At 51.6% G+C, this 27,446-nt stretch overlaps 1 protein-coding gene across 2 annotated transcripts; it reads left to right on the top strand.

Moving 5' to 3' along the window:
• The first annotated feature begins 158 nt into the window (after positions 1–158).
• On the top strand, positions 159–27,189 carry Slx9 (SLX9 ribosome biogenesis factor). Of its 2 annotated transcripts, none has more exons than XM_076917094.1 (6): positions 159–524; positions 1,897–2,005; positions 12,799–12,867; positions 18,660–18,810; positions 25,289–25,354; positions 26,896–27,189. In XM_076917094.1, exons 1-6 carry the CDS (start codon positions 387–389, stop codon positions 27,017–27,019), a joined length of 657 nt encoding a protein of 218 aa, XP_076773209.1. In that variant the 5' UTR covers positions 159–386; the 3' UTR covers positions 27,020–27,189. The 2 variants fall into 2 exon arrangements, with proteins under 2 accessions (XP_076773209.1, XP_034380860.1); XM_034524969.2 differs by having other exon boundaries at positions 197–524; positions 25,286–25,354.
• Positions 27,190–27,446: the final 257 nt, after the last annotated feature.

The raw sequence follows: 27,446 nt of genomic DNA, 5'->3' as shown, positions 1-27,446 counted from the left end.
CCAACTCCAGGGCCTGTTTTGAGGGCGAAACGCCATGATGCACACATAGAGATCCCCATGAGTAAAACCGGCGTGAACCTGTCTCCCTACTCTACCCCAGACTCGCTCCATAGAAACATGGAGTAGCACGCACCCGAGGCTCCTATCTTTTTAGTTCCCAGGCTCTTTGCAAGAGCAAAGGTCCTCCAGCAGCCACATCGGCGCAAGTCTAACAAGTTAGCGGTAGCGCTCGGCGGAAGCACCACAACCGCGCATGCGCTACAGGAGACATTTCCGGGATCGGATCCACGCAGCCGCGGCTCTATTTCCGGCTTGCAGGGAGCACTTCCGGGAGGTGCTTCCTCTAGTGGGGCGGCGTTGCTAGCAGGCGGATACCTCCGGCGAAGATGGGGAAAGTGAGGGCGCTGCGGGCTCGTGTTCACCGGGCGGCCGTGAGGCCCGACGGGGAGGCTGCACCCGGCCCTGTGCCCCGTGCCTTGGAACCCGCTCTCCCACAAGTCTCCGCCGGCGGAGCGGGGGCGAAGGTGAGGTGTGGGCCGCGGGTCGGGTCAAGCGAAGCCAGGTCTCCACTGAGCGGGATCTCCATAGAGCAGGAGCCCCGCAGGACTGGGTTGTCCTCAGAGCTGGAGTGTCAGCAGAGCAGGAGCCCTGCATGTCTGGGGTCTCCGCAGAGCAGGACACTTGCATGTCTGGGGTCTCCGCAGAGCAGGACACTTGCATGTCTGGGGTCTCCGCAGAGCAGGACACTTGCATGGCTGGGGTCTCCGCAGAGCAGGACATTTGCATGGCTGGGGTCTCATGTCTGTCTGTCTGTCTCTCTGGTGTGTTTTTGAGACAGGTTTTCTCTATGTAGCCCTGACTGTTCTAGAACTCACTCTGTAGACCAGGCTAGCCTTGAACTCATGAGAGATCGGCCTCCCTCCACCTCCCAAATGCTGGGGTTCAAGGCGTGTGCCTGTGTGCTTGCTTGATGCTTTGGGTTTGGGAATCTTATTTATTTTTATTTTATCTCATCTCATTATTTTCTTATTCTTTGGAGACAAGGTTTCACCGTAGCCCAGCCAGCTTGTCACTCAGCCCAGGCTGTAGCCCACTGTGCCCAGCTTTTCTTTGTCATCAGTGGCTTAAACTGAGAGTCCCTTCCGTCTCCTCCCACGCCCTCCCGTTGCTGTGAGGCTGCAGGTGTCTTATTTCCCTCATTTTTCTTTTAATTTGCTAATCTGGCTCAAGGTTAACCCTTGCGTTGACAGCGATTGTTGGTAAGCCCCACTGGAGCTGTGTCTTTGCCCCACTGGAAGGCTATGTGGCTAGTATTCCTGTTATTGTTCCTCAGAGATGCCCAGAAACTGGTACTTAGAGGGTTCTCTCTGCTCACTCGTAGGAGGGCTCTTGCATCCAGTTGTAAGCAGCAGTCATGCCTTACTTCATAGCTGCTCCTGGATCCGTGTATGTTTGCAAGGAGGCCATGCTTGCTCCCTGTGCTAATGGGGCTCTACCCTACTTCTGGGAGACCAAGCTGCTCTGATTGTGCCAAGTCTGATGGGAGCAGGAAGGAAGGAACAGGCCTGATCTGGGACATAGCTACTCTCCCAGGGCCTCCCTGCCTGAGAAGTAGAGGGTTTTTGCCTTGACATCTTCTTTCTTTCTTTCTTTTTTTTTTTTTTTTTTTTTGGTTTTTCGAGACAGGGTTTCTCTGTGTAGTCCTGGCTGTCCTGATAACTCTGTAGACCAGGCTGGCCTCGAACTCAGAAATCCGCCTGCCTCTGCCTCCCAAGTGCTGGGATTAAAGGCGTGCGCCACCACCGCCCGGCTAACCTTGACATCTTCTTGCTGTGTGACTCTGAAACCAAAGGTCAACTTGATGTTGTCCTCTCTCTTCTCTTCTTGGGACTGCAGGACTGGGCATTCGTTCACAATGACATCTTTGCCAGAACACAGATAGACCCTAGTGCGTTGGTGCAGAGGCTGGAGCTGGACCAGAAGAGTGTGGTGTCCCTAAAGAGAGGTGAGTTCCTGCTTTGGAGACTCGAGGGGGCAGCCTGACTGTTTCCTGTGGGCTAGCCTGTGCTTAAAAAAAAAAGACACTGTTGCATACCTTAAATCCCAGCACTTGGGAGGCTGAGGCAGGCTAATTCCTACATTCAAGGCCAGCCTGGAGTACACACCTAGTTCCAGGATAGACAAGGCTATGTGGAAAGACCCCATCTCAAAGCAAAACAAAAAGAGGTGTTACTTTTACAGAAAAAAAAAGAAAGTAAAATATACCGAAGTAGAGAGATTGGTGCCGAGGAGTCCCACGTGCCAGTGCCTGCCTGCCTCTGGTACTCACACGTGGACGCCACCAGACTGCCTGGCATTCCATTCAGAACTTCTTCAGTGTGCATCCCTGAGCATCTGTACTCTGTAGACCAGGCTAGCCTGCCTCTGCCTCCCAAGTGCTGGCATTAAAGGCTTGCACTATCATGCCTGGCTACCAATGGCTCGATCCTCCCTCCCGTTCTTCCTTTTTTTTGAGATTGAGTCTCTTTATAGCTGTCTTGGAACTCACTCTGTAGATTAGACCAGGCTGGCCTTGAACTCACAGAGCTCCTCCCTGCTTCTGCCTGGAGTGCTGGGATTAAAGGCATGTGCCACCACACCCAGCTCTACCGTTGGCTTTTTTAAAAATTTATTTATTTATTTTATGTATGTGAGTACACTGTCTTCAGACACACCAGAAGAGGGCATCAGATCCCATTACAGATGGTTGTGAGCCACTCAGGACCTCTGCTCTTAACCGCTGAGCCATCTCCCCAGCCCACCACTGACATTCTTAACTGGTGTATATATAACTGGTCAGTCCTCGTGTATATAAAATGGTGACAGACCCACCTCATAGAGGTTACCATATCCAGAAAGGTCCAGGCACTCAGCAAACACTGAGTTTCCTTGCTCCTTATTCCTGAGGCTGGCTCAGCAAGAAGACCAGGCTAGACAACTCCAGAAGAGTTAACATATCCTTCTTAGGGCCAGCAAGATGTTCGTAGGTTTCAGCTGAGCTGTGGGCCCTCTTACTGCCAACTGGACCTGAAGAACTTGGTCTTACTGTGACAATACCTCCCTCAACTCTGTCTTGTCCTTTTCCTGTTAGAATCTCTGTCAAGCCCTGTTGTTTGCATGGTTCCTGGAGCCACCTGTCACCCTCTGACCTGCCCCCACTTGATAGCAGTGCTTCCTCTAAAGGGTTAATGAAACAGTTAACTAGAGAGAGCTTGAAGATTATACCTGATTGAATCCTTTAGAAAATGATGTTTAAAAAATTTGTATATCCATATATGTGCATAAAACCTTAAATAAGCGACAAATCACATCTGATTTCTCACAGCCTTTGTAGAGTGGCCTTTGGCCTCCTTAGTTGTCTGCATTTCCCATAGCCTGCCTCTTTGAGAGGGTCATAGGAACTGAAGTTTTTGTGTGAGGCAGAAATGGGTTTGGGGGATGTGGGAGGGCCCCTTAGCTTGACCTATGTATAGCTCTGGACACAGTAGACCTGGTTCTCCATGCCCGTGATGCCTCAGTTCATGTATGTGTATATGTATGTATGCGTGTGTGTGTGTGAGTGTGTGTGTGTGTGTGTGTGTGTGTGTGTATGTATGTATATACATATACACACACACACACACACACACACACATATAGTCTGCTGGAGAACCCTCCTTTAAAAAAAAAAAACCACATCTGCTGGTCAGCCTCCTTTTATATCTGTTAAAGAACTAGTTAAAAATAAAACATCAGTCCACCTTTACGACTTAGTCTTTAACAGGACAACTGGTTGACCACATACATGTGTGCATGCATCTGTCTGTCTGTCTGTCTGTGTCCAGATCGGACATCAGCCCTCACCTCCTTGGGGGCCCCTCTGACTGCCTGTGTCTCCAGTTGTTAATTAACCTTGAGTCCCACAGATCTGTCCTCAGTTATCTTTAGGCTGGACACAGGTGACTGTTAGAACTCACAGAATGACCTGAGGAAGTAGGGTAGACCCGACTCTTCCTCTGCCCAGCAACACAAAAGACCAGCAGCTTGTTGGACATAACATTGCCTGCAAGACCCTTTGGAGACAGCCCCATGTGTAGGGAGGGACTTGAGGTTGGAAAACCCCAGTCCTTGATCATATTCTGACCTGGCTGAGTCGTCCAAAGCCCACATCTCCCAGGGCCCCAGGTCTGCATCTCAGACCCCTCTCCACGTGATTCTTCTGGTTGCCTGGTACCTTTTGTACTCTTGGTACTGGCCACTTCGGTCCCTGGCCAGCTTAGTCTCTGAGCCAGGCAGGTGGAAGGACACCTGACTTGTGTCACAATGTTCACGAAAGGAGCTGAACTCTTGCTGCATTGGGCATGACTTGGTGTGCAGCCCTGACTGGGGCAGTGCAGGAATGAAGACAGGACAGACACACGTACAGGAATGCTGGGCTTGGGTGGCCTCTGCTGGGCTGTGCTTGCTTTGATAGAGGACACTCAGGCAATCTGGGAACTCAGGGGTGTCTTAGGGTTTCCATTGATGTGACAAAGCATCATGACCAAGCTGTCGTGGGGAGGAAAGGGTTACATATTGCAGTCCATTGAGAGAAGCCAGGCAGGAACTCAAACAGGGCAAGAACCCAGAAGCAGGAGCTGATGTAGCAGCCACGGAGGGGTGCTGCTTACTGGTTTATCTCACCCCATGGCTTGCTCAGCCTTTCTTATAGATCCTAGGACCACGAGCCCAGGGATGGCTCCACCCACAGTGGCCTGGGCACTCCCCCACGGATCACCAATTAAGAAAGCACCATACAGGGTTGACTACAGCCTTATCTTATAGAGGCACTTTCTTATTTGAGGCTCCCTCTTCCGATGAGTCTAGCTGTGTCAGGCACCAAATAGCTAGCCCAAGGGCTCTCTGTAGGGCCGCAGTCTCACCTTGCAGTCATCTGCGAGGCCAGAGATGTAGTTGGTGGTTTTTGTACTCACTGATCAGTGGTAAACACTGTACTTGGACCAGAGGAGACTTTGCTGAGGCCTTGGGGTCCTTGATATGGCCATGCCCGTGTCAACAATACACATTTACTAAGGACTTCATATGCAGCCCGCATAGTCTGTTCAGTGACCTGTTGGTTTCAGAGGCACAGGCTCAGCCTGTGGGTGCTTTACTGTGCATGTCACTGTTAGGGTAAACGTGACATCACATACAGGACCCACACTGGACCAGGCGCAGCAGATCACCAAGGCCCCTTGCCCCTTGTCTCTTCCTTGCCAGGAACTCCGCACTTCTGGCCCAGGAACTGAGGTGGCTGTAAGTGGAATGGCTCCAAGGAGGCTAGAGATCGGCATGACCGCCATGTGTGCAGCAGGCTGTCCTACCATGTACAGGCTTGTAGCCCCAGGAGGTGGTATGGCCTGTGTCCCTGCGAGGGCTTTGCTGGTGGCAGCTCTCATCTTTCTGTTGGTGCCTTGGGAGCCAGCCCCCTTCCTGCTCCCCTGAGCTTGTCTTCCTGTGCCAGGCAAGATTTCCGCTTGGGAGGTGCTGGGCTCTGCAGCTGAGCTGTGGGGCTCCTGACTTATGTGTCTTCACCTCTTGCCCTGGGAAAAGGTGAGGCTGATCTAGAGATCCCTACCCCCAGCCAGGAAACTCAGCTTTGTCTATGGGATAAAGGGTTTCCCTGTGGAATCCTGTGAGGTGGATTGTTGTGGCCCCCCTGCCTGCTCTTTGGGCGGGTGTTGAAGGAGTTGCAGACACTATGGAGCAGTCTTTGTCCCACCCCATCCTGCACATGGTGTGTGACCTGGCGTGTAGTCAGCTTGAGCCGCTGCAGTGAGCCTGGGCATAGCGCTGCCTAGCAGATGGTCACAGTGTGCTGTCTGGCGCCCCTACCTTTATTGACCTTGGGCATGAAGCTACAACTTGACAGTGTGCTGTTCAGAGGAGAAAGTATATAAGCACACATTTAAATTTTATTTCCAGTTCTCTGTTCCCTCACACTAGAAGACTGCAGAAAACAAACCAGTCCACTTCCAGATTACATCTGGATGTGGGCAGGATCAGGCAAGTCCTGCAGAGAAGAGCCAGGGCTGGGTAGGGTCTCCTAGAACGAAGGCTGTGAGAACTGTATACAGCTCCGTCAGTCACTTGGTCACGCTCTTGGCGATCACTCTTGGTCATGGTGCAAAGGCCACTGGGAGTCGTGGGGGAAGAGGTCATTAGGAGCCCTAGGCTGGGTGATGTGGCCCCAGGAAACCTAGAATGCACTCACGTGGTCTCCTCAAGCATCATGATAGGCTCCTGGGCCTGGTTGGTTGTATCTTTTAGACCCTGACCTTCCCTGTGCTTAGCAGAGTGTGAATGTGCGATTGCAGGCCCCCTCCTAGGAGCGGCAGGCCTCTGTGAGCTCATACTCTGATCAGCAGAGGGCAGCAGAGCCTCACTTCCTTCTTGGGTCCTGGGGCAGGGACCTGCTGCAAGCCACTTCCTCCTGTGCTAGAACCCTAGGAGGGTGAGTTTCTTTAGGAGTTTGCTATAAAGACTGCTGTGAAGTCAGGGCTATGGCAGCCCATACGGCATGCCCGGCACTGTCTCCATTCGACTCGAGGCTCAGCCTGCACACATACCGGGGAGTTACAGGAACAAGCTCTGGGAGCAAGTCACAGCACGAGTTGACCTTGGCTGCAGTGCTGTGTGTGTGCTGGCTGCTGGCTTGTCAGAGTGCAGCGGGAAGAGGTGCTCACTCACCATGGGGTGCTAGGCTGACATACTGGTGTACAAATCTTGTTGAGACACCAAATCATGGTTGACAGACACGGTCCAGCAACTGTTTCTGTGTGTCCCTTCCAACGACATTCCTTGGGTCCCCGGTTACCTAGTTGTGGGGTGTGATGCAGAAGTGTTTGTATGTGCCAGCAGGGAGCCAGCTCGGCCAGGTTCTGTACGCATTGCCACTCCCTTCCTGCAGCCTTAGTTTATAAGGTGCCAGGACCTATCAGATTCTCTTCCTGAACTTGAGCATAGAGGCTGGCCTAATCTGGTAATGAAGTAAGGCCACATCTGTGATTGACAGGAGCATGTTCCAAACAGCACGACAGGGGGACCATGTTGAGTACCCACCTCTACCCGGTACGGATTGTCCATCTGTGCATGTGGCCGGGCCCAGGACTGTGTGGGACTTGTATCCCTAGACCGCAGGAAACAGGACCTGCTGTATAGGGCTCTTGGGGTCCTGGCGTGCTCAGTCTTGAGGATAGTTGGATATGGCTCCTTCTCCCTGTCTTGTTAGACGCCTGGCCTTGGCTCTATAATATGGAGTCAGCTCTGTAGCAGAGGCTACTTTAGGACCTGGCCTCGACTTGGAGTTGTATAAAAAGTAAGGGATAAGCATCTGCAGGGACACCTGACCCTGCCTTGGTGATCTGCTGCGCCTGGTCCAGTGTGGGTCCTGTATGTGATGTCACGTTTACCATCTACCTGTGTTCACATGGGTCCTACTGTGTCACATGGGGCCTACTGCATGCTCTCTGATCTGTTCAGAGCCACACACCCATTTGTTTTCCTGTGGATACTCAGAGAATCGTCACTGTGCTTTGTCCCAGGGTATCTCACCTGATGACAGGTAACTTTAAGGAGGCGTCATTTCTTCCCGGTGTCTAGTGGACTGGCCCAGTGGCTCTTGTTTGGGACCAGAAGACTCAGGAGCTCTTCTGTCCTTACAGGTTGTCCCCAGCTGCTTCAAAACCCTCCCAAGACAGGGGAATCCCATGCCTACCACCAGGACACTGAAGGCTGTTTAGCTCTCTAGGGGCATCTGTTCCCTGTTTGGGGTGTTTGGACACTTTCTGGCCTGAGGAGGACAGGCAGGAGTGGATGTCATCTGAGCATGTGGGTTGCTGTCTCTAAGCAGGTCTTGTGGACCAAGTGGGTGGGCGATTTTGGGTCCTCAGCATATTTCTGCTGTGTGGAGCTTGACTGGCAGTACCCACTGAGGTGCTGCGCTCCTCACCACGTCATCCGTCAGAACTGGGCTGGGGCCAGGCAGCTGGAGGTTCTGAGGTACAGTTGGGGGGTGGGGGGACAAGAAGAGGAAAGGCTGCTTGTGTGTACTGTGTGCAGACACCACCGTGTGATTAGCAGCTTCTTTCCTGTGACCTTGACCTTTGACCCCACTGCCTCCCTTTGGATACCCTTGCCCTGTGTATTTCCCAAACTCCACAGGGGGATGCCATCGTTTTAGGGCGTTGGCAACCCCAGGGACTTGGCAGCATTTTGCTGGCCGACTGGTACCCAGGTGCCTTCCTGAACCTCTGTCTCTGTCCCCAGTCGGGAAGCAGCAATGGCTGCTGTGTTCAACTCAGTCTCTCCGTTTCTGCAGTCCAGGGCTCCAGGGCCCGTGGAAGGCACTGCCTGTATTTAGAGTAGTTCCTCCCACCTCATTTAGACAATCCCTCGCAGATAGCCGCCCTACCTAGCCCTTCCTCCTTTTTACAGTTTAACTTCACATCTCATCACTAGTCTGCGTGTGCAGTGTGTGTATGTGCACACGTGCAAGCACATGAGCCTCCTCATGTATTCCGAGGTCACACAGCACGTGAGAGAGTGGACTGTTGCCGTCTGCTGGTGCAGGGTTCAAACACTGGAGGCTTGAACTGCTGGCACTGGTACTGCCCGAGCTTTTCCACTGCCTCTTTCCCGAAACACGTTTTCACACTGGTGCACGCTGACCTGGAACTCACGCAGTCTTCTTGCCTCGGCCTCTGTCACAGTACTGAAAAGCTGACCTGACCAACACAGAATGCTTGCCCCTCTCCCTTGGTGCTGCGGCTACTGAGCACCCTGGGAGGACCTGGTGGTGACATCTGCCCCCCCCCCCGCCCCCCTTGTGCTGGGAAATCTTGGTGCAGGGCTGAGGTTATGCTGTTCTTGCCCTTCCTATCTGTGCAGTAGTCTTGCTTTCAGCCTGGTCAGTGGCGGTTGGTTTAGGTCTCACTTTGTTGCAGGTTTTATTTTAAACGTTTTGCTCCTCTTTAAGCTGTAGATGGGGGTCAGTGGTTATGCAGTTGGGCTTGGCCTGCCCCGGGCCCAGTAATCCTGGCACCTGTTCCAAGTTCCAGTTCTCTGTAAGGAAGCTGGGGTTGAGATGTCCTGCCCCAGTACAGCAGTTGCTACTGTCATGCCTCAGAAATGCTCGCTGGGCTGTCTCCTTCCTTCCCTCATAGGATGAGGTCTGCAGCTGATACTGTGACAATTGGTAGTCAAGGAGAGGCTTGGAAACAGCAACGCCTCAAAGCTCTGTTGTCCCAGCACAGCTAGGGCTGAGCTGCTGTTCGGTCACAGTGGCTCCCGTGAAGCCCCCTGTTTGGGCAGCAGCCATAGCTTTCTGTGTGCTTACTGTAGCCAGCACAGACCTACTGACGTCACGGACATCCCTGTCCACATCGAGGAAGCTACCCATGTTTGTCCGGTTGCTGCCTGTTTCTGGGCCTGTCTTTCTGCCCACAGGGAGCAACCGTCAGCCTATGCAGAGTCCAGTGAAACGAGCCGAGTGCAGCAGGATCCTAGGGCTGTGTCAGGCCTTCAGCTTCTGCATGACCTCAGCATTCCAAACCCTTTGCATCTGCAAGAACAGCCTGTTCGGTTCTGTTTCTCTGGAGCGACGGAGGGCGAAAAAAGGTCACATTCTAGCTAGCGTTCTCAGTAGCCTGCTCCAGCATCCCTCGTTCTGTGTGGTGCTTGGCGTGTTATTGCTAGGGCCAGTCTCCACTGACCTTGGCGTTATTTTTACTTTGGAGTAATTGCAGAATTAGAAAAAGTTGAAAGGATCATCCAGAGAGAATGACTTCCTGTCCCCTGGGAAGTCTTACCATTGTGCACTTCTGTGTGAACTCCCGCCCCCCCCCCCCCCAACTTGGTGCTGTCTTGGCTGTGCCAGGCCCATTTTTCTTACAAGTTTCCATGCACCTCAGAAGACCCCCCCAAGTCCAACCCCAGCCTGACAGCCCACATGTAGGCCTGTTGTCAGCTCACTTGTGGTTTGACATTGCTTCTAGTCATGTGACACCTGCCTAGGTATGGTGCAGTGGAGGGCATTGGATGTTCCATCTGTCAGACCAGCCGGAGGGCATCTCCTCAGCCCTGGGCCCTCTCACCCCAGCCAAGGTGTGTAGCCCCAGCCTTTGTTCTAGGGAAAATGACCCTAACTGTGGGGAAGAACTGAGTCACCAAACTGCTGAGGCTTTGTGCCTGTTTCTTCAACAAAGGCTGAAGTAGCTTACCAGGATCTCCAGCTTCTCCTGATAGGACTTGCTTCTGCCTTGTTTATCCTTAAACACACAGGTTCTCCACTGTACAGTCCAGGAAGGTCTATGTGTCAGAGATGGCAGGAGACCGTGTTTCCTACCATCCTGGGGGATAAAACCGTGTTTTCTCTTCTCTGTGGCTAAACCGTGTCAGCCCTGGGAAAGGCCATTAAGACCAAGGGCATGGATCATCCTAGTGTTGTTCTGGGGCAGCCTACCAGCAGAGAGAGTCCAGTGACCCGATCCCCACCCTTCATCACATCACGACTCTGTGCCACCCAGTTGCCCAAGGCCCAGTAACCAGTAAGGAGTTCCTCTTTCTACCTCGTAGTTCTCAGTTCCACACTTAGTCCTTCTTATTCACCATGGGCAGGGCTGCTACTCTGGCTGGGCAGTGTCCCTTGCAGGCTCCAGCTGTCCTAAGACTGGACTGAGACCCTCCTTAAAAGGAGGAAGCCCAGCTAGCATTGTCCAGGCCCCTCAGAGCCAGCCGGTCAGTGTTGTCCGTCCTTTCTGCTCACACAGCTCGGTTGTCTATGTCCCACAATCAGTCAATTCTGGTTAATTGGGACAGGTCCATCTGATGTTACCACAGAGCATGCATTGGTGAACCTTGGTTTTCGCCTTTGAAAAGTGGGGCCATGTCATCTGGTCCCTGGTGCAGATATATCTCCACGTGTATTCTTTTTTTTTTTTTTTGGTTTTTTTTTTTTTTTTTTGGTTTTTTGAGACAGGGTTTCTCTGTGTAGCCCTGGCTGTCTTGGAACTCACTCTGCCTCCCAAGTGCTGGGATTAAAGGCATGTGCCACCACCTCCCGGCTCCACGTGTATTCTTAAATGTCCCCAGACAAGTGTGTACTCAGCCTCCAAGAGGCCCTCTGCCTGCAGTGGTGACCAGCAGAGACTGGCTGGTTGCTCTTCATTGTGTCTAAGAGGATGGACTTGACTCAGATAGCAGTACAGACCCAGTGGCTTCAGCGCAGATTGTTGCTGTGGTTTTGGAGAACCGTGTCACAGCTGTGCTAGGGAGGGCGTGAGTCTCCTGGTCTTCCTTGGCTGTCACGTGGTGTCCTCTCTCTCTATGGTCTTCTCTTTGAGTGCACTTGCCTCATGGTTCTGATCTAAGGAAAAGTCAGATCAGGGCCACTTGATGGTGTCATTTCCTCTGTAAGGACCTCACTGTATTCAGACCAGCTTTGTGTGTGGACTTGTGCCTTCAAAATTTTGGTTTGTTCGTTTTCATTTTATTTATATTAGTGTTTTACCTTCACATCTGTAAGTGCACCCTGTGTCTGCAGTGCCCATGGACGTCAGAGGAAGGTACTAGACCCCCTAAAACTGAAGTCACAATGGGTGTGAACTGCCATGCAGTAGCTGAGAACTGAGCCGGGGTCTGTGCGAGATCAAGTGCTCTTAACCACTGAGCCACCTCTCCAGCCCCAAGACCTGTGTCTGTGATAAATAACCTGGCCAAAGCAGCGTGAGGGAGGACGGGTTCATTTGTCTCACAATTCCAGGTTACAGCCCCATCAGTTCAGGGACATCAAGGCAACAAGAACACGCAGCAGCTGGTCACGTTACATCCACAGTCAAGTGCAGAGAGGGATGGAGTAATGCAGCACCCTAGTGCTGAGCTTGCCCTCTGCATCCCTCCAGCCCAGAGCTTAGCCCCTGCAGTGGTGCCGTCCATATTCAGGGTAAGTCTCAACCCACTTAAGAGAGTGATCAGCATACCCATTAGGTCAAGTCAACAACCAGAACTAAGCATTGCATCCTGTCTCCAGTGATAGTCATACTACTTTTCCTTTTGAAACTCACTGTGTAGCTCAAGCTGGCCTCAAACTTATGGCAGTTCTCCTCCCTCAGCCTTCTGAGTGCTAAGATTATAAAAGGCCTGAGCTTCCGTGCCTGGCTGCCTGCCAATCCATTCTAAAGAACCAAGAGTTAGCGCTGCGGCACTGAATCTGGAACACAGTTCAGCCATTACAGTGGGGATATGCCAATCAGTACACCACAGCGGGTTGTTTGAGGCCAGGAGCACAAGGAAGAGGGGACAAAACCAGGCAGGGAAGGCTGCCACCCGAAGATAGGCTGGAGAGCTAGAGAGGAGAGGCTGTAGGCTTGCGTTCCAGGGATGGGATCTTGAGGACAGGCGGCATCACGGGCACTTTGTCTTCATGCTTTGGTCCTAATGCTGGCCAGCAAGGTGAATTTATGTCATGTCCAGGACTTGTCCAGGATGCACTTGCGGCATCCTCCTATCCGTAAATGCACTGGTGCCAGCTGAGCTTGGAGAACCTGACAGTGTTGTACCAGTGTAGGGACCCACTGCTGCCTGCAGCCTGAGGCTGTTCGTCACCTGGATACTCACAGGCTGCCTTGCCATTGGCCTTAGCAGGGATGGGGAGACCATACACACCCCCACCCTCCACCCCCACCCCCGGCTGAACAGACATTGACCTGCCTCATCACTCACTCCTGTGCTCTCTCTCCTCAGGTGCAGAGCCAAAGGCCATTTTGCCTAAGAAGGAGAAACTGAAGCTTCGCCGTGAGCGATGGCTACAGAGTAAGTTCACATCCTTATCTTGTGACTCAGTACATCTGCCCCCTTCTCATCCAGATGCCTGTGCCACATGGATGGGCTTCCATCCCATGGAGGCTGCTCATGTCCTTGTTCTCTCAGACCTTGATGGGATCCCGGAGGTGCTCACTGGGAAGCAATATGTCACCAGGGCAGCATGAGGGGCGTGTCCCTAGAGTGGGTGTAGACCTGTGTGCACACCTCTTGCAACCTCCTTGCTTTCTCCTCTGCACAAAACCACCCTAAAAGTTGTTCTCTGTCCTTGGGTAACAGTGGTCTGTCTGAGTTTCATGATGAAAACTAACTGCAGAGATAACATGCCCATCTGTGGGGTAGAGCCCTGGTGCATAGATGAGGCCTGTCTGCTGTTCTTTCCAGGTCTGTGACTGTCATTTTATGATGGAGTTCATATGGTGCAGGCCAGCCTAACTCTGTGGGCAGCCAAGCCTGACCCTGATCTCCTGATCTTTGGGCCTCTGTCCTGCCGCTGGAGGATCGCAGGAGCAGGGCAGCTCGCTGGCCTGTCTGATGTCTGCGTTTGGCCTCAGTCTCCAGCGGAGCATCTGGAGCAGATGGGGCAGCTCTCCCCTCGCTCCCTTGCTGTAGTAGGCAGCCATCTCCACAAAGCTGATTATGTGCGATGTTCCCCAAGCATTTTCTGTGTTTACTTGAAAATTATGAAGATTGCTTTGTAATTTTTCTCTTAGCTGTTATCTTTCTTTTTAGTGTGTTCTGCCGACTCTGGGAGTCAGTTCATCTTCATTCACTTTCATCTTTATGTTCCTACATGTTTAAATATGGCTTACCTTATTTTTTTTTCTTGAAAATAAGGTAGTTTTCTTGAAAATTTTTTCTTGAAAACATTAAATAAAGGGATATTTTGGAAGCAGTATTTATAAAAATTGGTCAATTTCCTCAATGATTGCTAATTTTATATTTTGTTACTTTTTGGATTATTTATTTATTTATTTATTATTTTAGTTTTTAAAAAAGAAATTGGCTGCTCTGGTCACTTTCTCACAATTCCCAGCAGAAGAAATTGTGCTCTCGATAGGGCAGGAGATGCTGAGACTCCGGGCATGGCCATGCTTCTTTGGTGTGGAAGTTTTTGTTTCTAGTGGTTGATGTTAGTTGATTTTTATGCCTCCTGGTTTCTTCTAATTTCATCAGCTCTCAGCCTTTATTAGTGAAAGGCTGTGTGTTGCCTCTTCCCTGCCTCTGTCCTCCACTCTCCCCTGGGATTGAACCTAGGGTCTCTGGAATGCTAGACGAGCGCTCTACCACTAAGCTCTGTCTCCAGCCCTGCTCTCTCATTCATGCTCTTTCTGTGTGTATGAGGGTTTGGCCCACATACCTGCAGAGGTCAGAGGAAGGCGTCAGATCTCCTGGAACTGGAGTTATAACCAGTTATGAGCTACCATGTGGGTACCGAGAACTGAGCCCCAGTCCTGGGGAAGGACTGCTGTCTGCTGAGTGTGTCGTCATTTTTATGTGTGTTCTACCATTTCTGACTAGATTTGTTAAGAAGCTTCATCGATCTAGTGCACAAACCCTGGATACTAACTGCTAGTCCTGCCTGCTCCTCCTCTGCATTCTTAGCTTCCACTGACCCCCTGGCTGGGCTTTCCTTTAGATTTGGTTAAGTGGCTAGACTGTGTCCATGTTGTCTTCAGCAAACAGGTTACTTCTCTGTCACAGCCATTGCTTGGTTCCTTCCTGCCCACCCATCAGCGCTTTCTTAGTGCATTTCGAAACAAGTTGCGGGCGGGTGTTCGTCTATCTGCTGGCAAGTAGGCTGGCTAGCCCTGAGCCTGTCTGTGATCCCCTTTCTGTTCTCTTGTGAAGAGGATGTTTACCTGGCGTCAGCAGTGACTTCTGACAGCTGCACGTGCCACCTGCCTGCTTGCCCAGTGTGAGGTGCCGTGTCCAGGGGGTCTGTGGTTGCATTAGTTCTTTGTGTCCTGAGAGTGCCTCCCTGCCAGGCTGCACTGCACACAGCAGCGGCCAGTCCCACGGCTGAGAGGCGCCACGCTCGCTGTTCATGATCGTCCTTGCTACCCTGTCTCCCGTTGATATGTGTCTGCCCTTCCATCTTGTCTGTGGTCAGTAAGGCTGGCGAGCATTCGCTCTAGCGCCTCTGCGGACATGTTTTTATTCCTCTTACGTAAATACTTAGGAATGGAATGCTGGGTCATAGGGCAGGTGTATGTTTAGTTTTGTAAGCACTGCCAGACATTCTTCTGAAGCCATGCTTCATGTGCCCCCCTCCAGCATCATGAGAGCTGTACGGGTGTGTACGAGTGATGGTGGGTCCTCAGTCATGTGTCTGGTGACCTGGGCTGCTGTCTCACGGGCTGCTGGTCTGTGTTCTGTGAAAGAGCGCTGCCATGTGTGCGCACCTCATCTTCAGTGAGGGTCATTCTTCGAGGTGCTTTGTGGGTTTTTTTTTACTGAGCTTGGGGACTCTCTGTGTGTACTGGGGACCTGCGGCCCTGGCCAGCTGTGAGTGCTGTGTTCCTTGTAGATTGCCCATTTGTTTTCTTAGCTTTTTTTTTTAAACTACAGGAGTTTAATTATTAAAAATCTAATTCATATTTTTTTCATATGGTTACTTTGTGTCTTGTTTAAGATGTGGCTTAAGTTGATCCCTGTGAGTCTGAGACAACCTGGTCTACATAGTTGATCTCTGTGAGTCTGAGACAGCCTGGTCTACATAGTGAGTTCCAAGACAGCCAGAGCTATAGGATAGACTGTCACAGACAGACAGCCAGCCATAAAAAAGCACCCCGAATCCCAAGTCATGAAGATGTTTTTCCTGTTTCCTTCTGAAAGTGTCACAGCCTGGCTTGTCCTTAGGCTGTGGTCCATCCTGTGCTGGCGCCTGTCGGCTGCAAGTTGGTGGGTGGTCCTGCCACAGTCTGATGCAGATTGTTTTCTCTTTGGATTGTCCTTTTGAAAGTCACATGGCTTCCCTCCATCCATGCTTGTGCTGTGCTGTGGCCCATGACTCCAGTGTCAGCAAGTGGGACAGGCACACAAGACCTCCTCTGCTCCTTCATCCTAGCTTGTTCTGGGCATTCTTGGGTCTCAGCACTTCATCCGATTTCACTGTTTTATTCTACTTAAAAGCGACAACAGAAGCAGAGGGATTGTGATTGGGGCGGCACCAGGTCTGTAGACCAGCTTCAGGAGGGTGGGCTGCCAACACTGAGGGACATGATAGGCCTCATTGGTCAGGTTTTCTTAATTAGTGTTATCAGTGTTGTAGGTGAGCACCTCCCCGGGATGCCCCCCACCCGTGTGTGTGTGTGTGTGTGTATGTGTGTGTGTGTGTGTGTGTGCGTGCGTGCGTGTTGGACAATTTGCTTCTGAAAGTTTTTAAAAAGTACAAGTGATTATGATTTTCTTATTTTTTAGTAACAGCCTTTGTCTTGTGATCTGGCCCAGGACATGTCTCAGGTCTGGTAGCCATGCTGGATCCTCTAGGACCGTCAGCAGTCTGTCTCTTCCAAGGTTGTGGAACCGGCCCATTGTTAGCCACACTCTCCCTGCTATCACTGTGAGGAGCTGTCCAAGCTTTGCCTTTCCCTGCCCCCTCTCCATCTTGCTCCGTTTTGCCTCCCCAGGATCAGATTCCTCATGAAGTGCTCCTCCTCCCTGGAGCAGTGTGTTCTGAGCATGGGGGCCCCAAGTGTGCGAGGATCGGGTGCTCTCCGGGACGACACTGTACGGCGCCTGTAGCTCAGCCCCCGTAAAGTGCTGTTCTGACCCTGGATCTGCCTGGCTGATGGAGGCAGCTCAGAAGTTGCATTTCACTGCTGTGGTTTTCTTCTTGGATTCCAGTGGTGCAGTGTGGCTTTACTGTGTTTTGGCTTTTTGTGGTTCTCTACTTATTTAGAGTGTCTAACTCAAGTAGTTCATCCTCGGGTGCAGGGAGCGAGGGGCAGCCTCCCACAAGAGCGGTCACTTCTTGTCTCTGTCCAGGACTCTGCCCCAGGCTTTGATGTTTGAGTGTCAGACCTGCTCTCTTGCTCATTCTGTGTAAATAGTGTTTCGTTCACATTGAGGTTTTTATGGTTTTGAGGCAGGGTCTTCAGTACCCTAGACTGTCTGGCTGACCTTGTTTCTTACACGCCTGTCCCTGATATCTGAGGGTTTTGTTTTTGTCTAGTTTGTTTGCTTAAGGAAGGATTTAGATTTCCCAACTTGGTTAAAAGTCGTGTTGCATTGTGGGTTAGGGATTGGGGCTGGGCACATCTTCTGACCCTGTCCACTCCCTGCTGTCCTCTGCCACTGTCTTTGCCTCCCTGGCAGCAGTGAGCTGCCAGATGGGAGTGCCAGGGTGTGGTTGGGCTAGCTTGTTGAGCTCAGTAGAAATGAGGTATTTATTATCTTGGATCTGTTTACGGCTTCACTGTAACTTTATCGTGGGTAGATAGTGAGTTTTACCACATCCCTTCTGGTACATCTGATGACCAAGTCTTTCCCCTTTTAGCCAGCAGTGCCACCAATGATGGTGGGTTACAACAACCTCTAGACACCAAACTATCCTTGCACGCCCTGGATTGCCCGCCCTGTTTGGGCATCTTTGATTTGGATTTGCTTCCATGTGCTCCCTCAGCCTTGCTCTCCTTCCTCTGGGTCTGTCAGCCTGTATGCCTGAGAGAGTAGCCCCTTAGCCCTTCTATCTGCCAGGGAAGTTCACCCCTCTCCCCTCTGCCCCGCTTTGGGAAGAGCAGCTGGTTTTGATGAAGTGCTAAGTGAATTGTTTGCTCTGTTCCACCTAGACTAAAAAAACCCGCCAAACTGTCACCTTATAAATCCACAGTCTGGGCAGAGGCCTTGGGGGGCTGTCTCTGCCTCAGCGTGAAGTGATGGACCCTGACGTATTGGCCCTGCCTGGGGTGGTTAGGGTGGCCTTTCTGACCTGCCCTGGGAGGCGTCTTCCCAGTTGTAGAGGGGGCAGAGTTGGCTGTGTCTTGCTGACAGGAAGCTGCCGGTTGCCTCCCCCCCCCCCCCCGCGAGGGTCACCCCATGTTTGAAGGATCTGAATAGAGGTCCTCATGTGTCTGGGTACCCAGAGAGAGTGGGTTTAATCCCAGAACTGCATATACCCCACAGCTACACGCAGGCAAATAACAAGTTTAAGTACTCATAACATGAGCAATTTGGAATTGAATCTATCTTTTGAAGAACATTAAATCCCAAGACTGCCCCACAGTGAACTTTCTCTTCCATTAGTGCTGTGCATGTGACCTGGCCACCCACCCTGCTCCCTACCACTCCCTACTGCTCCCTGGCTGACAGTTCCACTCTATGAGACCAGTCCCCCTTTCTCAGTCTCAGGGAGGTGCCACACAGTTCTAGATTGCCCAGGATAAAGGACACTGGCTTCTCAGTAAGTTACCAGTGAAGCCCAGGGCCTGTGTCCACCCGCTGCCCCTATGCCAGCCCCCTGGGTCTATGTGCCCAGGCCCTGCACTGCACCCTTTATAGAGGAGGCAGGCCTCTGTTCTGAAGCTCCAAGCTCATACTCAGCCCTGTAATTAAAGTGTGCCTCTGTGATTAAGGAGAGAAAAATAACTCAGAGCTGGCCCGCCCCCCAATTCTTTAGGGGCGCAGAGCAGGTGACAGCGGGGTAACAAAGAACACTTGTGTTCTGTGGGAACAAGCAGGCCTCAGGGTACACACAGCTTGGTGGGTGCCTTGGCATTGGTGGCCTCTGGAGGGTGGCGGGGAATGGGGTTTAATTGCCACGTTCGCCTGTCTTCCCTTAGAAATTGAAGCCATAAAGCTGGCAGAGCAGAAGCTCAGGGAGGAGCGAAAGCGCAAGGCCATGGTGGTGGTCGGCGACCTGCACCCCCTGAGGGACGCCCTACCTGAGCTGCAGGAACTGGAGGCCAGCCGCCAGCAGCAGCAAGCCAGACGGTGAGTGTCTGGCACCTGCCATCTCTTACAGAGCTGGTCTGGGTCTCCATAGCCCTGGATTCAGGGAGGGGGGATTGATAATGGTCTCTGAAGTCTCCCATCTCTGAAAGGTGAGTCAGTTCTCAGCCACACGAGGCTCCAGGACCCCCCACCCCCCACCCCCCCGCCTGGAGCCCCTGAATGCAGTGCAGTAGAAGGAGCACCTGTGCCTGCCCCTGTAGAAGTCTGGCCAGACCACCATGTGTGCTCCCTCATGTTGTCCTCCCTCTGGCTACCTCAGTTTCCATACTAGGCACGCAGTCGGCACAAGGCCTAGTGGCCTTTGCTGTGTATCCACCTGACATTCCTGTTCCCCTTGCAGACAGCTCTGACATCCCTTTCTCAGGGAACCTTCACCTGATACCTGCCTGTGTTCCTCCCTCCCTATCCCCACCGAGGGTGAGCCTCTGTATGTGGGCACACTGCATGGAGACCTCAGGGAGGGGCCGGAGCCTACACAGCCCTAAACTTTCCTGTTCTTGTTCAGTGAAAGGTTGAGGAGTGGGTGCAGGCCTGGGGCTTAACAGTGCGGAGGTGCACTGTGGGGCAGGTGGAGGGAGGGGCTTCAGGACTCTGCTCTCAACTCGGCTTTCAGCATTTGTCATTTCTGTTTCCTGGGGTTTTGTTTTTGTTTGTTGGAGGGTGGTGGTGGTCAGGGTTAACAAGGTCTCCCTATCCATACTGGCCTGTAATTCATTGTGTACCTCAGACTAAACTTGAACTTAATATAGTCCTCCTGCCTCAGCTTCTCCCAAGTGTTGGGACTGCAGGTGTGAGCCACCACACGAGGCTTGTTGCTTCTTATTTTGCCTTAAAACAAAACAAAACAAACAAACAAAAAAAACCCTTCCAGTGAGTTTTTATCTGACGATAAAGCAGAGGTTCCGTGCCCTTGTCAGGGGGCAGGTGGTTGCCTTGCTGTAGAACCAGATGGCCAAGGGCTGAGTTCCCAAGATGGGGCACCCATTCCGCGCCTGCCAGACGTTGCCCCAACACAGGTCAAGACTCACCAGCCGAGCAGAGCAAGCCATGCAGATTCCATTCCTGTTCTTAAGCAAAATATGTGACCCTGGTCAAGGGTCCCTTCCTCTTTACAGCTTCTCTTCTGAGAAATGTGCTTGGGGCTCCCAGACCTGGGAGAACTACACAAGCTCTCCCAGCCGAGAGAGGAGTGTGCTGGGGCCAGGAGCCTCCCCAGGATTGTTTCAGCTGTGCCAAGAGAAGGCTCCAATCTTGCCCCAGCCCTGACTGCTTTCTCACACGGACCTGGTGCTTTGCCTCTCAGAAGTTCAGCATGGTGCCGAGTGCCTGTAATCTCAGCCCTTGAGTGGTTGAGGCAGGAAGGTTGCTACAGATGTGAGGCCTGGAATACAGTGCGAGACCCTGTCTCAAATTAAGAAGGAAATACCAATAGCAGTTTAGATTTACAGACAGATGTCAAAGATAGTTAACATCTAAATTAGTGTCATAGTATGTTGCTGTGAGCCAGGATTGAAGCATATGTAGTCACACATCTAAAGCAGTGGTCAGGGGACTGAGGAGACATGTCAGGCTATGAGGTTCCCACTGTGCAGATCACCTCACCTGAGTTTGGATCTTCAGCACCCTTGTAAAAACCTGGGTGTGGTCTCTGTAACCCCAGTGCCTTGTGGATGAAGGCCGCAAAATTTCTGGTGCTCATTGGCCAGCCAGCCTAGCCAAATTGATGAGCTCCAAGTAAAACAATGTAGAGGGATTGAGGAAGACACCTGAGGTTGCCTGCAGGCATGCATGCATGCATGCACGCACGCACGCACGCACGCACGCACGCACGCACGCACGCACGCACACCTATATAAGCACACACCATAAATGAAATCATGAATTCACAGGAAGAAACTTGTGACTTTCCCATCTCCTTAGGCTCCTTCTGGCTTTGAGCTTTTCAGACTGAGACAGCCATTCTTGGGGGGAAGTGGGGTGGGGTTGTTTTTGTTTTGTTTTGAAATAGGCTGGGTCAGTAACTGGGGAAGAGTCAAAACTCTTGTTTAGCAGAAACCAGGACTCTACAGACCCTGTCTTTGAGGAAAGGCAGCATAGCTCCCTATCCTGGGCCTGCAGTGGCCACTTCCTTCCCAGAGGCACAGAGTAGACGGGGACACAGCCCCTCACAGTGAGAATCCTGGGAAACACACCTTTGCCATGTGGTCTAGTGACAAACCATCCTTGGTGTAGGTTCCCGTAAGCCCGTGAGCGTCTACTTTATGTATTGGGCTATCATCCAGTGCTACTTTATTAAGTTGCTGAAATTGTTCCAGCAGTGGCCACTGTCATTTCTTTTAGTAGCTTCCAGATGGCTCTGATCTGCCTATCTGTGGGGTGGGTGTGTCCGAGCCCCACACTTCCTCACTTTCTGATGTCAGCAGATGCTGAGAGCTCACCTTGGGCATTTTCTGCCTGGTCCTGGTACCAGGCGTTTCTCCAAGGAGCCTGGCTCCTTGCCTTAGAGAATGCCAGACAGCAGATCTGAGGCTGGAGTGCTGATGACTCCAGAGTCTTACTTGGAGCAGATGCTCCAGTCCAAGTGCCAACCCAAGCATGCGAACTTGGAGTTAAAAACCGTCCTCACTCTGGCAGCTGTGTGCGTACACCAGAGATAGCTCACTCTACTTTGGTGATCCTAGGCTTCAGTGGTCTCAGAGAGAGCTGTCACATCATGGTCATGGTTTGTATGGGAAAGGAAAGAGAACACGGCAGAGCATGGGGAGTCTCAGAGGCTGGAGTTAGGATGAGAGAGGCTCACCCAGCACTGAGGACTGCAGTGGGGATGTTTACCATGCCAGAGACTGCGTTTGGCTGCTTCTCTCCACACCTTCGCCTTGCCAGCCTCTTGGCCACCTAATGCCCTATTGGCCCTTGGAGTTCAGGCCCCAAGTATTTCTTTACTGTGTTAAACTGGCCTTGTCTGGGCCATTGCTTTTCACAGTGGGAAGGAAGGCACTATATCTAAATGGCTGCACTAGGGTCCAGCTAGTTTCTGCCCATCCCTGCTCATGTCCTAGGCTTAGAGGGACATGATGTGGGACAGTCCTGTGACTCTCTCTCATTAGCTAATCTGTTGCAAGTCCATGGTGTGGCCTAGCATTGATGAATGACAGAATGGCCTGAGGGTATTCACAGTACCCACAGGAGTGGCTGCCCTCTCACTAGGGGGTGGTCTACAGAATTCCTGAGGTAGACTGAAGTAGACCATGTTGTCTGTCACCATCTAACTTAATTATGAGAGATAAAATTCTCTAGAACAAGACAGGAGTAGTGACACACACCTTTAATTCCAGCACTCGGGGATGCAGAGACAGGCAGAACTGAGTTCGAAGCCAACATGGTCTACAGAGCAAGTTTTAGGACATCCAGGGCTACAAAGAGAACTCCTGTCTTACAAATCAAAACCAAGGGCTGGAGAGATGGCTCAGCGGTTAAGAGCACTGACTGCTCTTCCAGAGGTCCTGAGTTCAATTCCCAGCAACCTCATGGTGGCTCACAACCATCTGTAATGGGATCTGATGCTCTCTTTTGGTGTGTCTGAAGACAGCTACAGTGTAGTCATATACATAAAATGAGTAAATAAATAAAAATAGATTTCTTTAAAACAAACAAAACAAAATTAAAAAAATTCTCCAGGGCAGGGCAGGGTTATGCTTTTCCACTCATGGCCCCTTTGCACCTGAGAAGGTGGTTTTGGTTTGTTGTTGTTGTTGTTGTTTGTTTTTTTGGTTTTGGTTTTTCAAGACAGGGTCTCACTATATGGTTCTGGTTAGCATGGAACTCACTATGTGGACCAGGCTGGTCTCAAACTCACAGAGGTCTGGCTGCTAAGGAGGTCTTATATGGCCCCAAGTGCATAGGTTCATAAGGTAACTGAGCAAATCAAACATTGACAGAAAAAAAAAAATCATAGATAAATTTAAAAAAAGCTATCCTGTGGGATACATAGAATTTTATCTTTATCAAAGATGAAAGCATATTTGCATACTGATGAAATGATATGCTTGTTTAACATAGAAGAATTCAATCTTGGGCTGAAGAGATGGAGCAGTGATTAAGAGGGCTTGCTGTTTTTGCAGAGGTCTCTGGTCCAGTTTCCAGCACAGTGACTGAGAACCCCTTGTAACTCCAGCTCCAGGGGATCCATTGCCCTCTGCTGTCCTGTACGGGCACCTGCACCATGGCATTCAGTCACGGACACACATGTGCACATAAGTAAAAATAAAAAACAAGTCTTAGAAAATAATAAACCCCGGCTGTGTGTTACTAAGGACATAGAGCATCTTTACTGTTTTTCAGTTAATCTGCATTTTTCTATTATAATCGTAAGGCTGAGAATGGCGCTCCACATGGTAAACAGTATAGAGGGTAAGAGGTGTGATCCGGCTGTTTCTGAAACAGCCGGACCTAATTCCAAGCACAGCTTGCTTCCTTTCTTCTCCCTCCCTCCCTCCCTCCCTCCCTCCCTCCTTCTTTCATTCATTCATTTTTACAAACTGAAGTCAACAACTCAAACAGCAATTTTTAAATCAAGGATTCTAAAACCACAGTGCAAAGATACCCTGATCCTGGTGTAAGAACGATAAGAACTCCTCACAAGCGCTTGTCTCCACAGTGACAGCATGTGCTTCTCTGAGAGCCAGAAGCTTTCCCTGTGCCGTCTCCCCGCTGAGCGAGGTAGGCAGTGCTGGGCTCCGGTATTGCACACTGTGCACATTGAGGACCGAGGCTGCAGTGGGGAGGCTGCCGATCCTCCCTGTGCCGTCTCCCCGCTGAGCCGGCTTAGGCAGTGTTGGGCTCCGGTATGGCACGCTGTGCACATTCCGACCGAGGCTGCAGTGGAAGTACATGGTGCAGCTCAGGCGAGCTCTGCTGAACACATCCTAGATTCCTTTTGCGTTTGGTTCAGAATTTATTTTTGGCTGCTGTACGTTTGGAAATCTACCATTTTTAAATTTTTCAGTTATGAAACACCACGTGAGGCTGTGCTCTAGGAAGTCTGCCGTCTGCTTGTGGAAGAACTTCACAGGGTTACACTGTGTTCTTGCTTCCAGTGTCTGAGTTCGGGAGCTCTCTGTGCCCATGCACAGAGCCCTGTAAGACCTGGGCTGCAGCCACCATACTCAGAGCAGATCTGGACCGCATTTAGGGAGACTTTCCCCATCATACAGCCAGTGAGACTGAGAGAGCTCAGTAGCTAGGTCACCTGAGGAGTGGTCCTCTGCAGGAGGAGCTGGCTGGAGGCACTGGCTGCAACTGTGTAGGAGCTGCTTCTTGTGCCGTGGCAGATTCTGGGACCTCTGGAAGGGCTGAGCAAACAGGCACAAGGTTACCATCCTAACAGACTGGGGCAGGGAAAGGGTTGTATGCAACCTGACAGTCCTTCCCCTTGGGGAGGATGGGAACCAGAGGCCAAGGTGTGAGAAATTACAGAGAAGACACAAAAGCATTGCTTGTTCATATTTGAAAAGGAACATGAGTAGATCAGGAGTCTAAATTAGGTGTTGCCCCAGGACACAGTGGTGCTTTTGGCCCTTCCTCTGGCTGTCTCCCATTCTGGGCTTCTCTTTCAGCATGACATCTCTGAAATCACCTCATCAGGTAGTGGGCTCTGGTTTTTTCCCCACTGCCCAGGTCCCTTCCTGCTGGGTGGAACTGTCTCTCCCTTTCAGATAATTGGACCAGGCTCCTGGGGATGTTGTAGGACTGCCCCTGGCATGACCTGCGGCCACCAGAATTGGCCTTAGGAGATGTGCTCCCTGGCTCTGAGCCCCAGGCTCTCAAACTCATACCTAGTGCGGTGGCTTAGAAGGCCCTGAGAGTCTCGGCATGATACACCCATCTCGTGGTTGGCAGGCACCATCCCCTTGCCCTAGCAGGTCCTTCAGTGCACTTTGGCATCTGTAGGCAGCATGGGTCGGTGCTTGGCTCTGAGGTTGCGCTGGAATGGCAGGTACCATACTTACCTAGTAGCATAGCTCCCTCTTCTCTCATCAAAAGTGAGAGGACAGATGTCAGTTGCCCGTGCCTTGTCAGGAAGTGCTATGTGGTTTTTAGAGGTAGGCTCTGCCCTGGCAGTGGAGTTGAGGGCCCAGGGTAGGCTGCCACCTACATGGCTTGTTCTCCACTCAGGTTGGGCAGGTGGTAGACTCAGGGTACCAAAGTGATGTGTTTTTCTGGGGTGGTAGACCTTTCTTTATCACACAGGAACCTTAGGGAGTGAGATAAGACCCTGGACCCTATGGTTGTTAACTCTAGATATGGAAGCCAGGTGACAGCTCATCAAGATCCAGTCTCCACAGCTAATGTACAGTGTGGACTCCTGAACTGCTGGTGCTGTAGACACTGGGGGCCATGGAGATACATTTTCTGGTGAAATGTGTCAGACTGACTTGGACTGTCTGTATCACAGCAGGGTGACCAGCAAGCCCAGGCCAGTGGAGCTTAGCCGAATGAGCGCAGCCCAGAGACAGCAGCTTCTGTGAGTACAGCCCTGCCCCACAGGGCCTTTTCTCTGATTTCCTGATCCACACCTCCATCCTCATCTCCAGCCCCCTCCTGCCCTCTTCTCTGTCCTGGCTTGGCTTCTGACTATACGTGGGAGACAGTTTTGGGGACCAAAAACTTACCTGTCCTGTACTTAAGCCTTGGGCGCCTATCTGAAGTTCCTCCAGGGAGAGGATAGCATTCAGTGTAGGAACTTCCTTTCTCCAGCCTCCTGAGTGGTGGCTGGGGTGTGTGATGACCATGATACACACACAGCCTGCCCCACGTCCATCAGCAGTATTGCCCTCTTGGCTGCCTGGCACTCTTCTCAGATGTGAGCTTGGGCATGAGATTCTTGCCTCTGCTCTTGAGCTTCTGTCAACTTGACTCCAGTGGTGGCTGCCTTCGGGGGAGCCTGAGGCAGCCTGGATATCACGTGGGTCACCCACACAGGGTGGTCATTCTGTCTGTATACAACCTCTGTTCATTTTTAGTGGTGAGTGTTCTGTGTCAGTTTTTCCTGAAGCTCTTCTTGCCCCCTCAATGTATAGATTCAGTAAGGTCTTTTTGATGATTACTTTTGGTTTTGGAAATCAGTATAGAACTTTACAGCCTCAACTCTCTTCCCACTACTGGGAATTGTACCCAGACCCCCATACATTCTGAGTTCTACTGCTGAGATATAGCCTGTCTCCTGTGTTTGTTTGGTTTTAGGTTTTTGTTTTGTTTTTGTTTTCTGAGACAGGATTTCTTAGTGTAGCCCTGGCTGTCAGACAAGGCTGGCCTCAATCTCACAGAGATCCACTTGCCTCTGCCTCCTGAGTGCAGGGATTAAAGGTGTGCACCACCACCTGGCTCTTGGTTTGGTTTTGTTTTAAGATAGGTTCTTACTAAGTCTAGTCTTGAACTCTCTCTGACTGAGCCAGGCAGCAAGTATAGAGTAAAAGAGAGAATAGGCCAGGAGTGGGGTTTTGAAACCTCAAGCCCACCCTCAGGGACACACCTCCTCCAACAAGGCCACACCCCCTAATCCTTCCCAAACAGTTCCACTAACTGAGACCAAGAATTCAGACATATGTGCCTATGAGACATTAGCCTTCTGCTGACTGAACCTGAGGCAGCCTGCATCTGTGTCTTCAGGCTCTACTGAAGGTCACCAAGTGGGTTAGAGAACGGGATGAGAGGACCTGACATCCAAGGCTCTTTGGTGTCTGAGAGGCCCCAGAGCTGCCTGTGTCCGTAGCTGCCCCATTGCTCACAGCTCTCCAGGGCACATCTATTTTGGGCTCATTTGAGAAGAAGGCACCTCTTACATAAAGCAGCTGCCTCTGCTCCCTGATCGTCAGCTTCTGCCTTGGCAGCAGCCCCTAGCAAACCTATTGGTAGGGCGACCTCACCGGTGCCTGTGTGCCCCGTACTGTACTTCATGGTCGCTCTGGGCCTCTGCTGCTCCAGTTTTAGGCGTCTGGGGTTGTTGTGTGGGGTCCTGGGGGTTCTTGTTCTCCCCATGCTGACCTCTGCCTTCCTTTCTTGCAGTGAGGAAGAAAGGACCCGGTTTCAGAAGCTGCTGGCCAGCCCAGCCTACAGAGCCAGTCCCCTGCTGGCCATCGGGCAGCAGCTGGCACACCAGATGCAGCTGGAGGGTGGCGAACATCTCTGACCAACCCTGACAGTGTGTGCTGTGAGGTCCAGAGGGCTCACATGTGGGTGCCTGTGCCAGCAGCTCTTGAATCCTGTCCCGCACCTGCATGGCCGCCTCGTCAGCCATGAGACCTAGGGGAGGCAAGCAAGAGCTGCCGGTGGAGACAAATAAAATGACTATGGACTGTGCCTTCCATGGCCCAGAGCCCATCTGTGGCTTCACTTCCCTCTTACAGCTAGCCACTCCTGTGTTTCCAAGGCTAAGCTGACCCGGGGACAAGTCTGAGGTCTCTACAGAACAAGCCCAGGGTCCCCAGCGAGAGGTCACAGTTGGCGTGGTTGCTCCTGTGGGGGTCTGCAAGAGCCGTACCAGTGTGAAACTAGAGCCCTGTCAAGGCGCTGGATCCCTGAGGCCTCGGTGCTCCTTCCCTGCTGTGTGGGATCCT

The sequence above is a fragment of the Arvicanthis niloticus genome, chromosome 20 (assembly GCF_011762505.2).
Source record: "Arvicanthis niloticus isolate mArvNil1 chromosome 20, mArvNil1.pat.X, whole genome shotgun sequence".
Taxonomy (NCBI): Eukaryota; Metazoa; Chordata; class Mammalia; order Rodentia; family Muridae; genus Arvicanthis; species Arvicanthis niloticus.
Note: the sequence above shows the minus strand (reverse complement) of the source record. Positions and strands in the feature narration are given on the sequence as shown.

Excerpts from the sequence above, each read along its gene's own strand:
- Slx9 (XM_034524969.2), top strand. The coding sequence starts at position 387 with ATGGGGAAAGTGAGGGCGCTGCGGGCTCGTGTTCACCGGGCGGCCGTG. Across the intron at positions 525-1,896 it reads CCGGCGGAGCGGGGGCGAAG|GACTGGGCATTCGTTCACAA; the intron begins GTGAGGTGTGGG and ends TTGGGACTGCAG. Across the intron at positions 2,006-12,798 it reads TGTGGTGTCCCTAAAGAGAG|GTGCAGAGCCAAAGGCCATT; the intron begins GTGAGTTCCTGC and ends CTCTCTCCTCAG.